The 15752-nt window shown below is 37.6% G+C and overlaps 1 protein-coding gene across 1 annotated transcript in view; it reads left to right on the top strand.

Annotated features, from left to right (window-relative positions):
• Positions 1 to 15752, top strand: part of PKHD1L1 (PKHD1 like 1) — a gene marked incomplete at its 5' end in the record, with an annotated part of 157157 nt that overhangs the window by 83342 nt on the left and 58063 nt on the right. The window contains 8 exons of the mRNA XM_080800305.1: positions 318 to 447; positions 4464 to 4705; positions 5777 to 5913; positions 7980 to 9009; positions 9494 to 9685; positions 13680 to 13831; positions 14738 to 14897; positions 15443 to 15614. Of these exons, the coding sequence (XP_080656431.1) occupies positions 318 to 447; positions 4464 to 4705; positions 5777 to 5913; positions 7980 to 9009; positions 9494 to 9685; positions 13680 to 13831; positions 14738 to 14897; positions 15443 to 15614 (2215 nt within the window). The remainder of the gene's footprint in view (positions 1 to 317; positions 448 to 4463; positions 4706 to 5776; positions 5914 to 7979; positions 9010 to 9493; positions 9686 to 13679; positions 13832 to 14737; positions 14898 to 15442; positions 15615 to 15752) is intronic.

Raw genomic sequence — 15752 nt, 5'->3', positions numbered from 1 at the left:
GCCTCTGCCCATTTTAGCAATAGTATCACACCATATTTATATTGTGTTCCTATAAGAAGATTGTTTAACGTGGGGTATATCATTGCAGGCAGTTTTTTTTTAGTTTTGTAGATCCACACATGTTATCATAAACCTAGCTGTTACTTTTTTAAAGCAAGCATTCTAAATATTCCTTTTTCTTTTTCGAGAAAGTTATAAAATACTAAGGTCAAATAAGCCTTCCCAAAATGTATTCAATCCAGGCAAATATTGAAAATTCATGAAGCTCGTCTCACTATGCATCTTTAAGAAACACTCAATGTGTGTGTTGGCTCCAGGTCTGCCCGTTTCTGTGATCTGGACTCGTCTGGCTCGTACTGCAAAGGCAGGGGAAAGAACTTTGATTTTGCAAGAAGCAGTCACTTGGAAGCCAGGAGATAAGATTGTGATTGCAAGCACAGGTCACAGGTATGATGTCTTCTGGGCGGGATCATCTTCATTTAGGACAGAGATTTGTTAAACCATGTAAAAGAGGGATGTTCAGAAGATCCACAACTATCTGATTTAAATTTGAAAGCTGTAATGAAGACATAGGAACAGCCGAGAATCTGTTTGCCAAGTGTTAACGTTGGGTTGAACACCGGTGTGTTGTTTTTTATTGATTAATTTACAATAAGGAAAAGTATAAATTTGGAATTATAAAACATGTTCTAATGAAATGTTTTTCATGGTAGATTCCAACATAAGATTTGTTTGAAAAAAGCATTCTGCTATTAAAAATAATTTAGAAATCTCTGACTTACAATCAGAGAAAGACAATCATCATACGATCTCCCCGATATGAGGCATTTGAGAGGCAGGGTGGAGGGTTTGGAGGGTAGGGAAGGAAAAAAATGAAACAAGATGGAATTGGGAGGGAGACAAAGCTTAAGAAACTCTTAATCTCACAAAAGAAATTGAGGGTTACTTGGGAGAGGAGGGTATGGAGAGGGTGGTTGGGTTATGGACATCAGGGAGGGTATGTGCTATGGTGAGTGCTGTGAAATGTTTAAGACTGACGATTCACAGACCTGGGGCAAATAATACATTATATGTTAATGAAAATAATTAATAAAAATAGATATTTCTGACTTGGAGCTTTAGCTAAATCCATTAATGAATGCAAAAATGTAAATGAACAGCTTTATTGGGGGTTGAAAGCAGCTAGTGAACTCTTTCATATCTTACAGTCTTGGCAGTGGTTCCTATAGAGTAAGATTGTTAGTAATGAATCAAATCAAAGAGAAGAAATTATTATAGAATGAGTGATGATTAACATGACCTTTTACATGTCTGACATTTTACAATTGAAATGGCTTATGACCTCTAATTTCTGTTTAATTATATGCATTAACAAGCAAGAAATAAAAGGAACAAAAGTTACATAGCTACACCAAGTATATTGGTGAGGAAAGAGAGCAAGAGGAGCTTTATTTTTGCTTTATTATTCAAATTATGGGTAATAGCAAAATTGGATATGGTTATTCTTATCAGGTAACAACTATAATTTATGATAAGAAACAGCTAAGTTATGTTAAGGTTGTGACTCAATTTAGAATTAAAATTCAAGATGGCATTTTGAGTTTGCCATTTTCCAAGTTAAAAATAGACTTGCAGATGTTAGGAAGAGTTAAATATATACTTAGCTTTAAAAGTGCCCTTTTATTTCTGCCTTTGGAAGAAATTTTAATTACATAATGGCCAAATAAAAAGCAGCAAAATGACAGGGCTTACTAATAGAATAGAGAATTCTCATTTAGAGCTTTCCTATATGAAATAAGAGGGTAAGTTTGGAATTTAGCTGAGGGATATTTAGTTTTAAGAAACAAAAATTAAGAAATTTCCCACCAAATTTAACTTGCTGTTCACTATTTCATTTGTAAGTCATATCTGAGAAATTGTAAAGTAAGTGGTGGAGAATACTCCTTCTCAAATTGATCAGCCTGGGTCCACCCCCCAGCAAGACCATGTACCAGTCCCGCAACCATATCACTTCAGCTCTTTGTGCTTCAGTACAACTGGAATGCTCTTTGTATCTATTTCAGAATTACTGTAAGAATTAAGTGAGTTAGTATGTATAAGTGCTTAGAGTGGAACTGGCTCAAAGTAAGTGCTATGTAAATGTTAGATTAAAATAAATGTTAGATATTATTACAAAGGAAGGAAAAGTGTTTCTAGGTGCACACAACATAAAAGATGTTTTGCAGAACTTTCTTCTCTAAAGAAATCTCTGTATCATCCAAGAGAATTTGGGAGAGGCCAGCCTAACCCCCTTTTCTATACCACCAGTGGGATCGGTGGTATAGATACTATTGATACACCCTTAGCTCAAGTGCCCTTCATCCTGAACTCCCTCTGGCTTCCTTTCCCCACAATTCCTTACCTGGATCTTTAGGTCTTGTGGTTTTCTCCATCCACTTACTATCATGAAAAACAACTTTATTCTCCTATCCTTTCTAGCCACTTTCATCTTATCTTTTTATTTTTTTAAATTTTGAAAAGATTTATTATTATTATTATTAATTTTTTTATGGAGAGAGGCAGTGAAGGGGTAGAGGGAGAAGGAGAGAGAGTCACAAGCAGACTCTGTGCTGCGTGCAGAGCCCGACTCGGGGCTTGATCTCACAACCCTGAGATCATGACCTGAGCCAAAGCCAAGAGTCAGACACTTCACTGACTGTGCCACCCATTTTGTCTTTAAATATATATATATTAAATTGCCTAATATTATGCCCATTTTTTCACTGCATTTTTGTTATCCATTTTTTCCCTTAAACCCCTATAGTCTAATTTCGATCTTCACAAAAACTTTCTCCGTGACTTTCTGACTACCAGCATCCTTCATTTCCCACCCATCACCAGGTTCTTTGGGTTCTGCCCTTGCAACATCTCTTCCTTCGTCTTTCCCTGCTCTCAGTTTAATTTAGACTCTGTCCCTCACACCTGGAATATGACATCACCTTCCTATCCACGCTCCATTCCTTTGTTTTCTCCCCCTCACAGATCTGCCCTGCGTTAATTCGTTGAATCCATCAACCACTGTTAGTGAGTTGTGCCTGGTACTGTACTAAGTGCTCAGCCTACAAAATGACTTAATCTCTAGGGGCCTTACCTGGAGGAGGAGCCAGGTAGTGGAAAGGGCAGGGCAGCAGACAGGCCGGTGGTAGCAGACGCCAGGCGACCGCAGTGTGGTAAAAGTGAGCCCTGACAGGGCATTGGGCAGAATGTGCTGGGAAGCCAGAGGAAGGGCTGAGAAAGTCGAGAGAGGTGACTTTTTATTTACCTAGTTCCCATGTGACCTCGTCATTTGAACTTATATTTAAAAGAGGGAAAAGATTTGTTAAGGGAGAGAAGAGTCAAAAAGGAATGTTAGGAGGACAAAGAAATGACTCCCCTGAGCTTACCTCCTTTGCACCACCTGTACTGTAGCAGATAATATACCACTGGGCACTGACACAGTCTCCTGAAAGTCAGGGCGCTTCCTACATGGCCTCCTTAGCTCTGTGCCTAGAAAACAGGTAGGACATTCAGTAAATGTTTGCTGAACAATGAAATACGTGAGTGAGTATTATACAATTGATAAATCTTTTGGCTGTGGCTGGAGTTGGAGGTGTACTGTAGAAGTGGCAGAGGGGCGCCGGGGGGCTCAGTGGTTAAATGTCTGCCCTTGGCTCAGGTCATGATCAGGTCCTGGGATCGAGCCCTGTGGTGGGCTCCCCACTTGGCGGGAAGCCTTCTTCTCCCTCTCTCACTCCCCTTGCTTGTGTTCCCTCTCTCGCTTTCTCTCTGTCTAATAAATAAATAAATAAAATCTTAAAAAAAAAAAAAAGAGAGAGAGAGAAGAAGTAGTAGAAATGAGACCTCCGAAACTTTACCTCAGTCCTTTCTTTCCCCTACTCAGGAACATGCAGTGGCTTCCTCTGTGAGGGTTTCTCAGCTCTGGTGCTGTTGGTACATTGAACCTGACAAGTCTTTGTTGTGTGGAGCTGCCTGTGTACTATAGGATGTTTCTAAAACCCTTGGCCACTCCCCACAAGATTCCAGTAGCACCCCCTGATTTGTGACAAGCAAAAATGTGTCCAGGTGTTGCCAAGTGTCTCATGGTGGGGATATAATCATCCTCAGTTGAGAACCACTGGGTGTGATCTTCAAAGCTATAAATGAATAGTTCTTTTTCATACTTTATAGGAATTAGTACAGTTCTCTGAACAATGGTAGCACTTGGAAAATACTGATTTAATTGAAATTCATTTGTAAAATTTATTCAGTTACTATAAGAAAGACTTAGAGACCATTTTCAAATTCCTCTTCAGAATATTATGTGACATTTTAAAATGTCCTATTTTACAGATGAAGTGTTTAAAGACCGTAAGACCAAATGCACTAAAACAAGATTATGTTGATTTAGATTAATTTTGAAAGTTTTTGTGTTAAAATTTTTACAGACACAGTCAACGAGAGAATGAGAAAAGGACCATTGCATCTGTCTCTGCTGATGGCACGGAGATAATGCTAACTGATCCGCTAAATTACACACACTTAGGAATCATTGTCACACTCCCTGATGGAACACTGTTCGAAGCGAGAGCTGAAGTCGGAATTCTTACAAGAAATATTTTAATAAGAGGATCTGACAACGTGGAGTGGAATAACAAAATTCCAGCATGTCCTGATGGATTTGACACTGGTAATTTTAGCAGCCAGAGTGTGTCAACTTAAATCGTTTCCAGGCATTGCAAAAACGGTCCCTGGGAGCAAAATCACCCCCAGTTGAAAACTGCCAGACTAAGCAAAGAAGCCCTAAATGGCAGTGATTTCAAATGAGAAGGTTTATTTCTCGTTCATGCTGCATGTGTCCAAAATGCTCACTGTAATGATTCCAAGATCTGGGCTGCTAGAGGCTCCCCCTTGAAAGAGGCCTCCGTGATCTCTGGGACAGAAGAAGTTATGTGATGGCCAGGGAGTCAAGCAACAGCACTGAATACTTTGGTCCTGAAGTGACATGTGTCTCTTCCACTCAAGTGTCATTAGACAGAACTGATAACATAGCTCTGCTTAACTTACCACAGTTCTCTGTGTGCCGGTGTGTGGATGCAGGTAGATAGATAGATGGGTGATAGATAGATAGATAGATAGATAGATAAATAGATAGATACTTTTATGTAATAACTAATACCATTATAATCCGGTATGTTGTCAAATCCTAACAAACAGAGCTTAAGTATAGCCTTTCCTTCAATGGGATAAATGAGGCAAGTCTCCCTGGATTCAGTGTCAAATAACCTACATTCTGATTCCAGTTCATGAAACCTCATTTCATTCTGTTTAAAATAAGAATATTTCCTGTTCTGTCCACTTACTATAGTTACAGGAATTAAGTGACAAAATGAATATTCTAGTGCTATACAAATAGAAGATTGCATTATGTTAATTCCCAAATCTTGGGGCAAAGCTTCAGAGATGGTAAGACAAAATACCTTTATCAGTATTCATTCAACCATTCAAATATTCATTTAGTGTCTTTAAAAGACTCTGTAATTGGTACTTTAGGAAATGCAAAGGGGAACAAGACAAGGTACATACCTTGCTTGCTATTTAGAGGAGGAAATGATATGAATGCCCATAATTATGTCACAGGATGAGATTAAAATGATATATGAATAAAAAGATGTAATTAGGTATGGGAGGAAATCTTAAAATAACTAGAGGATTTTTGCCATGGTTTTTCTTTATGTTGTCTTAAAAATTATTTTTAAAGGTGAATTTGCTACACAGACATGCTTCCAAGGAAAGTTTGGAGAGGAAATAGGAAGTGACCAGTTTGGAGGCTGCATTATGTTTCATGCTCCCACACCTGGTGCTAACATGGTAACTGGGAGAATAGAATATGTCGAGGTAAGAAGAATTACTGTTACATCACGATGGTTTGCCGAAGGTTATCCATAAATGAGTGAATGCTGAACACCTGCTGTTTGTCAGCTGTTGCTTATAATCTGGTAGAGGAGACAGATAAGTAAACATGCAGTTTTGAAACACCCAATTATTCACCCATTTAATCATGCCAAAATTTTGTTTCTCTGTTTTTCTCGCACACCACATCAAATTCATCAAGTTCTATCCACATTGCCCAAAAAATGCAAGGACCCGCATCGAATCTCTCTCCACCACTGCTACCTGATCCCCACCCAAGCCACTGTCCCCTCTGACCTAACTACTATCATTTTCTCCTAACTCATCATCTCGCATCTACCCTTTCTCTAATAGAATCTCCACACAACAACCAAATGAACATTTTTAAGTATACATAAGATGTTGTTGCCCTCTGTTTAATGGCTTCTTATTACACCTAAAACAAAAAGCCCAAGTCCTTCCCGTAGGACACACACAACCTGTCCCCCAGCTGGTCTCTGACTTTACCTCCTTTGAATCTACTCCTAGCTCATGCCATGCTGGGTACATGGGCCTCTTTGTATCCACTGACCATGCCAGGCATATTTCTGTCTCAGGTTCCTTGCCTTTGTTCTTTCTTATGCTTGGAATTCTCCTCTACCAAATGCGTGTATGGTTCACATTCATTTCATTCATTGTCTCCTCAAGGGTTCTCTCTTAAGAGAGGCCTTTCCTCACCACCTTTATTTGAAATAACTGCCCAAACCTGTTTTCCTTTATTTACTCATAACTCCTGCCATAACTCCTTTGATCTCTCCCTCTAGAACAAAAAATTCAATTAGTTCAGAGATTTTGTCTTTCTGGTTTTCTGCTGATTCTCATGTGGTTGAAACAGTGCATATAATAGGTTCTCAATGGATTGTTAATTGAACCAACATATAAGTAAATGAATAAATACGCAAGTTATCCCCAAGAGATTAGGAGCTCCTCTGTATCTTACTCATATTCAGTCTATATAATCAGAGGTTAGCCTAGTTTTTGTTAATATTCAGTGGTGGGGGGAGGAAGGAAGGAAGGTCGGTAGGAAGGAAGGAAATGGGGGGGAGGGAGTGTAGGAGAGAGAGAGGGATAGTAAAATCTATAAACCTATTACACTGGGAACACCTATACTACAAATAACATATTGAGGGTGATAGAGTCCACATTTGTATTTTATGAAACTTCTCTTCCTCCTAGAATATGTTACACATACATGACATCTGAGATATGGACTGAGTGAGGTTGCCAGGGTCAATCTTTGTATAGGTTATTAATAATAGTTAATTTTTAATTTTTAGATGAAGAATAAAAATAAGTAGGTGCCCTACCATCTTACTTCCTAACCTTCTGGGTTCATGACACACACACGCACACGCACACACTTGTACACATACTCACACACTGACATCTTCTGTATTAAATTACTATATCATAGACCAATTGAAAGAAATCACAGCACAGTGGTTAATAATGGCACCAAATGTAGAATCAGACCACCTTGGATTTAAATGGAGTTTTATAACCATGAACAAGATGCTTAGCCTTTGTGAACTTCAGTGTCTTCATTTGTAAAATGAAATTGATGATCACTGGCTACTTCATAGGACCATGGTGACAACTGTGATCATGCATACACAACACAGCACAATATCTGGCACATGGCAAACATTCAAGCGATGTTTCTGATTATTATATAAGAATCAAAGTGAAGGAGAAAAATAAGTCTTTGGGAGGTTTTATTCTGCTAAACATGCAAGTTTAGTAATAGACTGAAGTGAAAAGCAGAAGATCCAAAGGTGGGTTTTGTTCATTCATTTGGTAACAAATATGGGCTGCTATATATTGAATAAAAGAATGTGGGTTGAAGGTCACACAACATTTTCAAATGATGAATATGAATACTATGGAAGATACAAATGTATTAATTATTATTATTGTTATATTGGAGATTATTTTGAAACAAGGAGACAGAAGCCAGGCACATTACGAGTCTATGTGTATCACTAAATAGCTATGATTTCTGGGCTTGACAGATATTCCATGCTGGTCAGGCTTTCCGGTTGGGGCGTTATCCAATACATTGGCACCTGCTTGGAGATTTACAGTTTAACTCTTATGTAAGAGGCTGTGCAATTCACCAGACCTATAACAGAGCCGTCACCATTCATAACACACATCACCTGCTGGTGGAGCAGAATGTTATATATGATATCAAGGGAGGAGCATTTTTTATAGAAGATGGTATTGAACACGGCAACGTCTTGCAGTATAACTTGGCAGTATTTGTGCAGCAAAGTACAAGTCTTCTGAATGATGATGTGACCCCGGCTGCATTTTGGGTAACGAACCCAAACAACACCATACGACACAATGCGGCTGCTGGTGGCACTCACTTTGGCTTTTGGTACCGAATGAACAACCACCCGGATGGGCCATCCTATGACCGAAACATTTGCCAAAAAAGAGTTCCTCTTGGAGAATTCTATAACAACACTGTTCATTCTCAAGGTTGGTTTGGAATGTGGATATTTGAAGAATATTTCCCCATGCAAACAGGAGCTTGTACTTCTACAGTGCCAGTGCCTGCGATATTTAATTCGCTGACTACTTGGAATTGTGAAAAAGGAGCCGAATGGGTCAATGGAGGTGCCCTTCAGTTCCATAACTTTGTGATGGTAAATAATTTTGAGGCTGGAATCGAGACCAAGAGGATCCTGGCTCCTTATGTTGGGGGATGGGGTGAAACCAATGGAGCGGTGATTAAAAATGCCAAAATAGTTGGGCATCTCGATGAACTGGGAATGGGGTCAGCATTTTGCACAAGGAAAGGCCTGGTTCTCCCATTTAGTGAAGGTTTGACTGTATCATCTGTGCAGTTTATGAACTTTGACCGTCCCAAGTGTGTAGCTTTGGGAGTGACGTCCATCACTGGAGTGTGTAATGAGAGATGTGGAGGCTGGAGTGCAAAATTTGTTGACATCCAGTATTTTCACACACCAAACAAGGCTGGTTTTCGATGGGAACATGAAGCGGTACTGATTGATGTTGATGGTTCTCTTACAGGTAAATGTTATGTTCTGATTTCTGATAATACACACTGGAAACATATTTGTGTTAACACAGAAAGTTGAATTGTCAAAGCAGACGCACATGAATCACAGATCTTACCCAGCACCGAACTTTGCGAGTGATTTGAGGGTATAGTTCAACACTAGGCACAGTTGAGACATTCTTTGCTGGAAGAGACCCAAATGGTCAAATGCAGCCTCCTAAAATATCCTTTTTTCTTGCATTTGCACTTGGCTCCCTGACTGAAGAGTCCACTGCAAAGCCTTTGCATGGGGTCCTCTTGTCCCATGCCGAGCCACCCCCCACCCCACCCCCACCCCCTCACCCCCCCCTGCAAAATGTACCAGGACTTTTAGATTTTGCTACTGGTACTGTGGGTCACAGTAGCTATATGTTGTACAGTTTGGGATCCTGGTTTGTTTTGTTTTTTAGTTTTCTTATATGTTATAGGAAACATGCTTTTATGTCCATCTCCTAGGTCACAGAGGACACACTGTCATTCCATACAGCTCACTGCTGGACCCTTCTCACTGCACTCAAGAAGCCGAGTGGAGCATTGGGTTCCCGGGGGCCGTCTGTGACACCTCCGTCAGCTTCCACCGTTTGGCATTTAACAAACCTTCTCCAGTCTCTCTGCTTGAAAAGGATGTGGTCCTCTCAGACTCTTTTGGTAAGTGGAATATAATAGTTGAAGCGACTAACTTAAAGATGGTTTTCTATTTTCATCATCATCTTTTTAAGTTGTCGGTCACTGTTTGGAACATGGGAAAAGTATATTTGTATCGGTCAGTAACCAGGCAGGAAACGAATAACACACCCAAAATGGGCATGCGAGGAGTATTGAGTAAATATGTGGGCCAGCACGATGTTCTGCTTGCTCAAGAAGCCTCCAGACAATATTACAACAGAGAGGAGGAAGGTTGACATCGTCCTTGGAGCACGATGATAAGCTATACCATCATCCCTGCCAGTGAAGGCAGACCTTTTGATTATCTTTGATGATTGAAATGGGATGAGGGAGCATTTCTTAGGTCAGTAGCTGTACACCAGGTACCAAGGATTGCCGGTTTGCTCATCTGTTTCAGTAAAGATACCATACTTGGAATACCACATGAGCTCGACATCACTACCAGACTCGTTACATTAATTTGCTGTCATTACTCATGATCTATCTGGCATTTGCACCAGCCAAACAGGGAAGGTAAATGAGGATGGCCCTTTGGTTGAGAGAGGCAGGAGCCCACCAAGAACCCCCTACATCCTCACAGGCAGAGAGTCAGGGGAAATAAGTAGCTCATTTCATATTCCTCCTTGCCTTGCTTCTCCTTCTCGTGCCTCCCTTTGTCCAAGTTCATGGAGAATGGCGAACAATGGATCTGCAAGAAAAACAGTAAGTATGCAGCGCCTCTTTTGTCATTTATTATGATGTTATCAGTTATTATAGTTAAGTTTAGAACATTCTTACTAGAGTTTCTTCCTCCTATGAATTGAAAGGGACATACACCTACTCTCTGAGTAATGATTATACCCATTACCTCAGTGACTTAATGATATGAACCTGGCAGCCATTTCTTTTCTTCCGATAATCAGATGTCCAGAATGGAGCAACATTACTTAAACTTTTAGAGACTATGGTGCAATAAACAGTATTTTAAGCACAGTATCTGTGAAAGTTTTTTGATAGGCTAAACTAAAAGGAGCCAAAACATCAAAAGCAAATGATGTTATTTTATCTGGTGACGTAGTATGTTAGTATTTCCCATTACTATGTTATAAAATAGTTATTTATGGTAAGACTTTTAATCATATCTCCAAATACTTCATGACGTACCTGTGAATAGATTGAACATTAGATTTTTATAAAACAGTCTAAGATAATTTTACAGTCTAAGATAATATATCAGAAATGTAGAACCACCCTGGGTAAATTATTTTAAATATACAGCATGATAAAAAGATATATACCTTACACAATTAATTTTTAAGCAGTAATATTTAAACATTTTAAATATTTTGGAGTTTTTTTTGTTGTCGTTATTAGTGGTGGTGGTAGTGATGATTTTAGAGAGAATTTTGTGTGTTTATTTTTGATTCGACAAGTCTAATACTTCTGAATTTATGAGATTGTAGCTTTCTTGTGAAGTCTCTCTGTGCCTTTTTGCCAGATCCTTTCAGGAATGGAGATTTTTATTTAATTACTAAACTGAACACCTTGGTGGAAAGATCTATAAATTTATCTTCCTGTCACCCACATAACTCAACACAAGACATTGCAAATAGTAGGGACTCAGTAACTACTGAATTGCAATGGAATTAGTTGTAGTACTCAGACCAAATTACAGAGTAGAGAAAACATCACTCCAGGTACTTTTCTTTTTAGTGTGACATAAAAAAAATCAAATAACTTTTATAGTCAAGAATATTTGACTCTTTTTTATCTGCATTAAAGCCAAATAAAATGATTTAGTACTAAAAATTGAAAACAAAAAATAGAACACTTGTTTTCACTTTATATATATATACTAAATGAATCAAAAGTTGAACAAATATACTAGAACAGTGGGAAATGAGATTGGAGATATAACTTTACATATATCTTTAGATAACTTTATCAAAGTGTTTCATGCATGATGATATGATGTGTGTAGCTTTATGTATATATGTGTGAATATATGTATCTTTATGAATATCTGTAAAGTTAGACCAGATGGCAAATTAATTTGAAACACTTACTATTAGTGATATTATAGACCAGATGGTAGATTAATTTGAGATACTTATTCTTAGTAAATTTTTTTAAAATATCAACTTCAGATTTTAGTCCAAGATGCTTAAAATCAACATACTAAAAATGAGTGCTTCTGAAAAAATTAAGGAAACACAAATAACTATGAAAAATGACAGTCAGGTTTTTTTTAAGATGTATTTATCCATTCTAGAGAGAAGGGAAGAGCACGAGAAGGGAGGGACAGAAAAACAGAGAGAATTCCATGCAGGCGCCATGCCCAGCAAGCATGGAAACTGATGTGGGGCTTGATATCATGATCCTGAGATCATGGCCTTAGCCAAAATCAAGAGTTGGATACTTAACTGAACCCAGGCACCCCACAATTAGTTTTATTTACAAAAAGAGAATTATCAAGCAAGTTCAGGTTCAAGTATAATTCCATGCATCAGAAAACTTCAGTAGAAGTTGGTTCTACCAAACGTCAAGCAAATTCTGGAGGTTTTGGATGATTTTCATGAACCCTTATGTAAGTCAGCTGTTGCTTCATGACAGACTATCCCCAAACTTAATAGCTTAAACCTACAATCATTGTTTTCACTCTCATGTTTGAGAACTGGATTGGTTGATTTTGGTTGTGCTCAGATAGGATGCTGTGCTTGAAGGTGAGGATCCAAGGGGCTTTGCTCCTCCCTAAAAGTTGAATTCAGTTTTCCACATGTGTTTATTCCAGAGCACAGGCTGAAGGGAGAGCCAGCTACCCGGGACAGGCTCTTTGCATTGTAGTGGTAGAGGTTCAAGATGGCAAGCTTCATCCAGCAAATACTTCTCAGATGTTTATGACTGTCCCCTCACCCAAGGGAAGTCTACTCGGCACTCAAGGACGGGAAAGGAATGAATATTTACTGAGGAATCTAATCATAGTTCTCGTACCCAGCAGGACTTTTGGAACTGTATATTTTTAAGGTCTTTGCTCATGACCTTTTTAAATATAATGCTAATTCACAAGACTAAGAATTAATAAATTTGTTCCTCTTTGATATTGGAACTTTTTTGCCTTATTCTTCAAAGAAAAAGAATGACAGTTTATTTCATAATCTTTCATCTAGCTTCCTCCCTGTAAATTTGCAAGGGAAGAGTTTGCAAATTTAACATGAAAGTCAATCAGAGATGAAAAGAGAGAGGGGATGGAGGGGAAAAAATAGAATATGGGCAATTAATCATGTCTTCTTTATATTGTAAGAAATCTTTTCAAATCTTTATCTGAAGTTGTCAGGTATGCTTTCATGAACAAAGCATTACCAAATTAAGTATTTTTTTTCCCATAACAAGTAATTTAGGTTGCAAGTTTATCATTCACAAACAGGGTGTCATGGCCAGTGTTCGTGGTAAGTCTGATGGTAGCCTAGATTCTTAAGAGCTTTAAATTAAAACTTTCTATTAGTACTTGTCATGCAGGTTTTGATAAACTCAACAAATACCAGAGAATCTAATAAAAAATTAGAACTTATATTTGTATACCCTATAAATCAAGCATCCTGAATTAATTAATGCTCTTAAAAGAGTAACAGTTTTATTTTAGATCAATGATATTTAAAGAATTGTGTTAATATATTAAAGCACTTCTGTCATAGTAGTCACTAATCATCATCATGTTTGAATTTTATCTTCCCCAAGGAATAAAGACTTCATCTCAATTCAGAATTCCAAATGAGAAGGCACTTTATGTTTCAGTTAAGTGTCGTATGAAACATTGGAACCTTCAGTTAACAAAGACATTTAGAACATAGTAATGAAATGCTATTCTGACCTCTTCAGACACTTCCAAAGACTAGGCTTATTTTTCCTATTTGCATTTGTTTGTTAAAAAAAAAAAAGAAGAAATAATTTTCTAGAGGTTGAGATCACTGTTATTTGTTTGTTTTATATTCTGCTGCAGGCACAAGCATTGTTCCCTTTCAGAAGAAACGACTGACTCATATGTCTGGATGGATGGCTGTGATTCCAAATGCAAAGCACATTAATTGGTATTTTAAAGATGTAGAACACATAACAAATATATCCTATACATCGACATTCTATGGATTTAAGGTAAACAAAGAGCTATAAAGTTCATCTAATAATGATGATTGCGTATTATGCGAATGCAGACAACTTCCAGTCCTTAGACCAGTTGTTAGGCCCAGAATGTGCTTGCCTCAGATGCTGACCTGTCGAAGTCCTCACACACTTCATGACCCACCCTAAATCTAAGAAGCAAGCTAAAAAAAGAAACCTTGTGAGCAATCAGAAGTAAGACATATCTTTGCCATATTCCCCAAAATACTAAGCTTGGGTCCTATTATTATTACCATGAAAGTAACTAACATTTATTGAGTACTTATGATATTCTAGGTACCAGTTAAGGGCTTTAGAATTTGTATTTTAAAATATACCAAATATAGACAATGACAGGCCAATTCCTGTGTGCCCACCACCTAGCTCTATCTGGATCTAACATTCTGTGGATCTTTACTTTTGATTTTTTTTAAAATAAATAAATATTTTCAATGAAATGGATGCCCCCTCTATGGGATACCCTGATCTCATTCCTCACTCTCCACCTCCAGTGGTCACCAATATCCTGAACTGGTTGTTTTCATCCCCATTCATGTTCTTCTACTTATACTGCATATGTGTAGCCAAAAACAATACCTAGCATTGTTTTAAATCTTTTCAAATACTACAGAAATAAAATATTCTCCAAATACATGTGTGTGTGTGTGTGTGTGTGTGTGTGTGTGTGTGTACAGAAAGCGATTTTCATTGCCTTCACATAGAGTTAGCATTTTTGTCATAGGCATATAAAATGTTACTAAACAAAATATGAATGTAAGATAACAAACTAAAACCAAAATTTAAGTCTAAATATAAGGGCTAATTATATGTCATCAAAATTTATGTATGTTATGCAGGATATTAACATATAAAATCATATTTGGGGGCAAACACTTCTAGGAAGAAGATTATGTAATCATATCTCATAACTTCACTCAAAATCCTGATATGTTTAAAGTTATTGACATGAGGAATGGCTCTTCAAATCCATTGAGTTGGAATACTAGCAAGAATGGAGACTGGCACCTTGAAGCAAACACAAGTACTTTATATTACTTGGGTATGTATTCATTAGGCAAAAGTGATTATTTTATCTAATGCTTTGTCTAAAGGAAGAGAAAAATTGCTTAATGGGCAAATATGTTATATAGTGTCCTCTCTATAGTATGATTCAAGAAATGTTTGCTGAGTAAAAGGATTGGAGATTAAATTTATGTTGAAAAAGGCCTTGAGTTGAATTAAGAACTTACATTTTATGTTTGGAGATAATGCCAACATGGTTACAAATGGCCCTAACATTTATTTCACAAAATTAGAGGAAATGAGTACAAAGGAAGCTGTCAAATATTTTGTTTCATTTTTTAGTATTTTATTATTTGGGGGAACTAAAAAATATTCAAGAATAAATTTTGAGTTCCAAAATATTTTTTTTGTCAAGACATTTTGTGTGCTTCTCAATAAGACATGTGCTTTTCATCAGAATTTTTTCATACATATCCCATACATTTGAACCTCTACCAAGTTATCTTCTAAAGAATATTTTCAAATTGCCATGATTTTGTCTACATTTCATCATCATATTAATTTAAACTGTTTCACTTTCAGTGTCAGGAAGAAATGACGTTCAGCAGAGCCAGCCCATTTCTGGGACCCTGGATCCTGATGTGAAAGATGTTGTTATTAATTTCCAAGCTTACTGCTGCATTCTCCAGGACTGCTTTCCTGTACATCCCCCATCAAGAAAACCAGTTCCCAGGAAGCGACCAGCCACATATAAGTATATAGGCCTTTTGTTTGTTAATACCTTCGATAGCACTTGACAGAATTCTTTTCACATGTCACTCTTGGGTGAGAAAATAATATCCTCATCCTGAACAATGCCTTGTAAGTCACAAGGCGCTTTCACACTCAGACT

The sequence above is a fragment of the Martes martes genome (genome assembly GCF_963455335.1).
Source record: "Martes martes genome assembly, chromosome: 4".
In the NCBI taxonomy this organism is placed as follows: Eukaryota; Metazoa; Chordata; class Mammalia; order Carnivora; family Mustelidae; genus Martes; species Martes martes.
The sequence above is the reverse complement of the archived record's forward strand: the minus strand, read 5'-3'. Positions and strand labels throughout refer to the sequence as shown.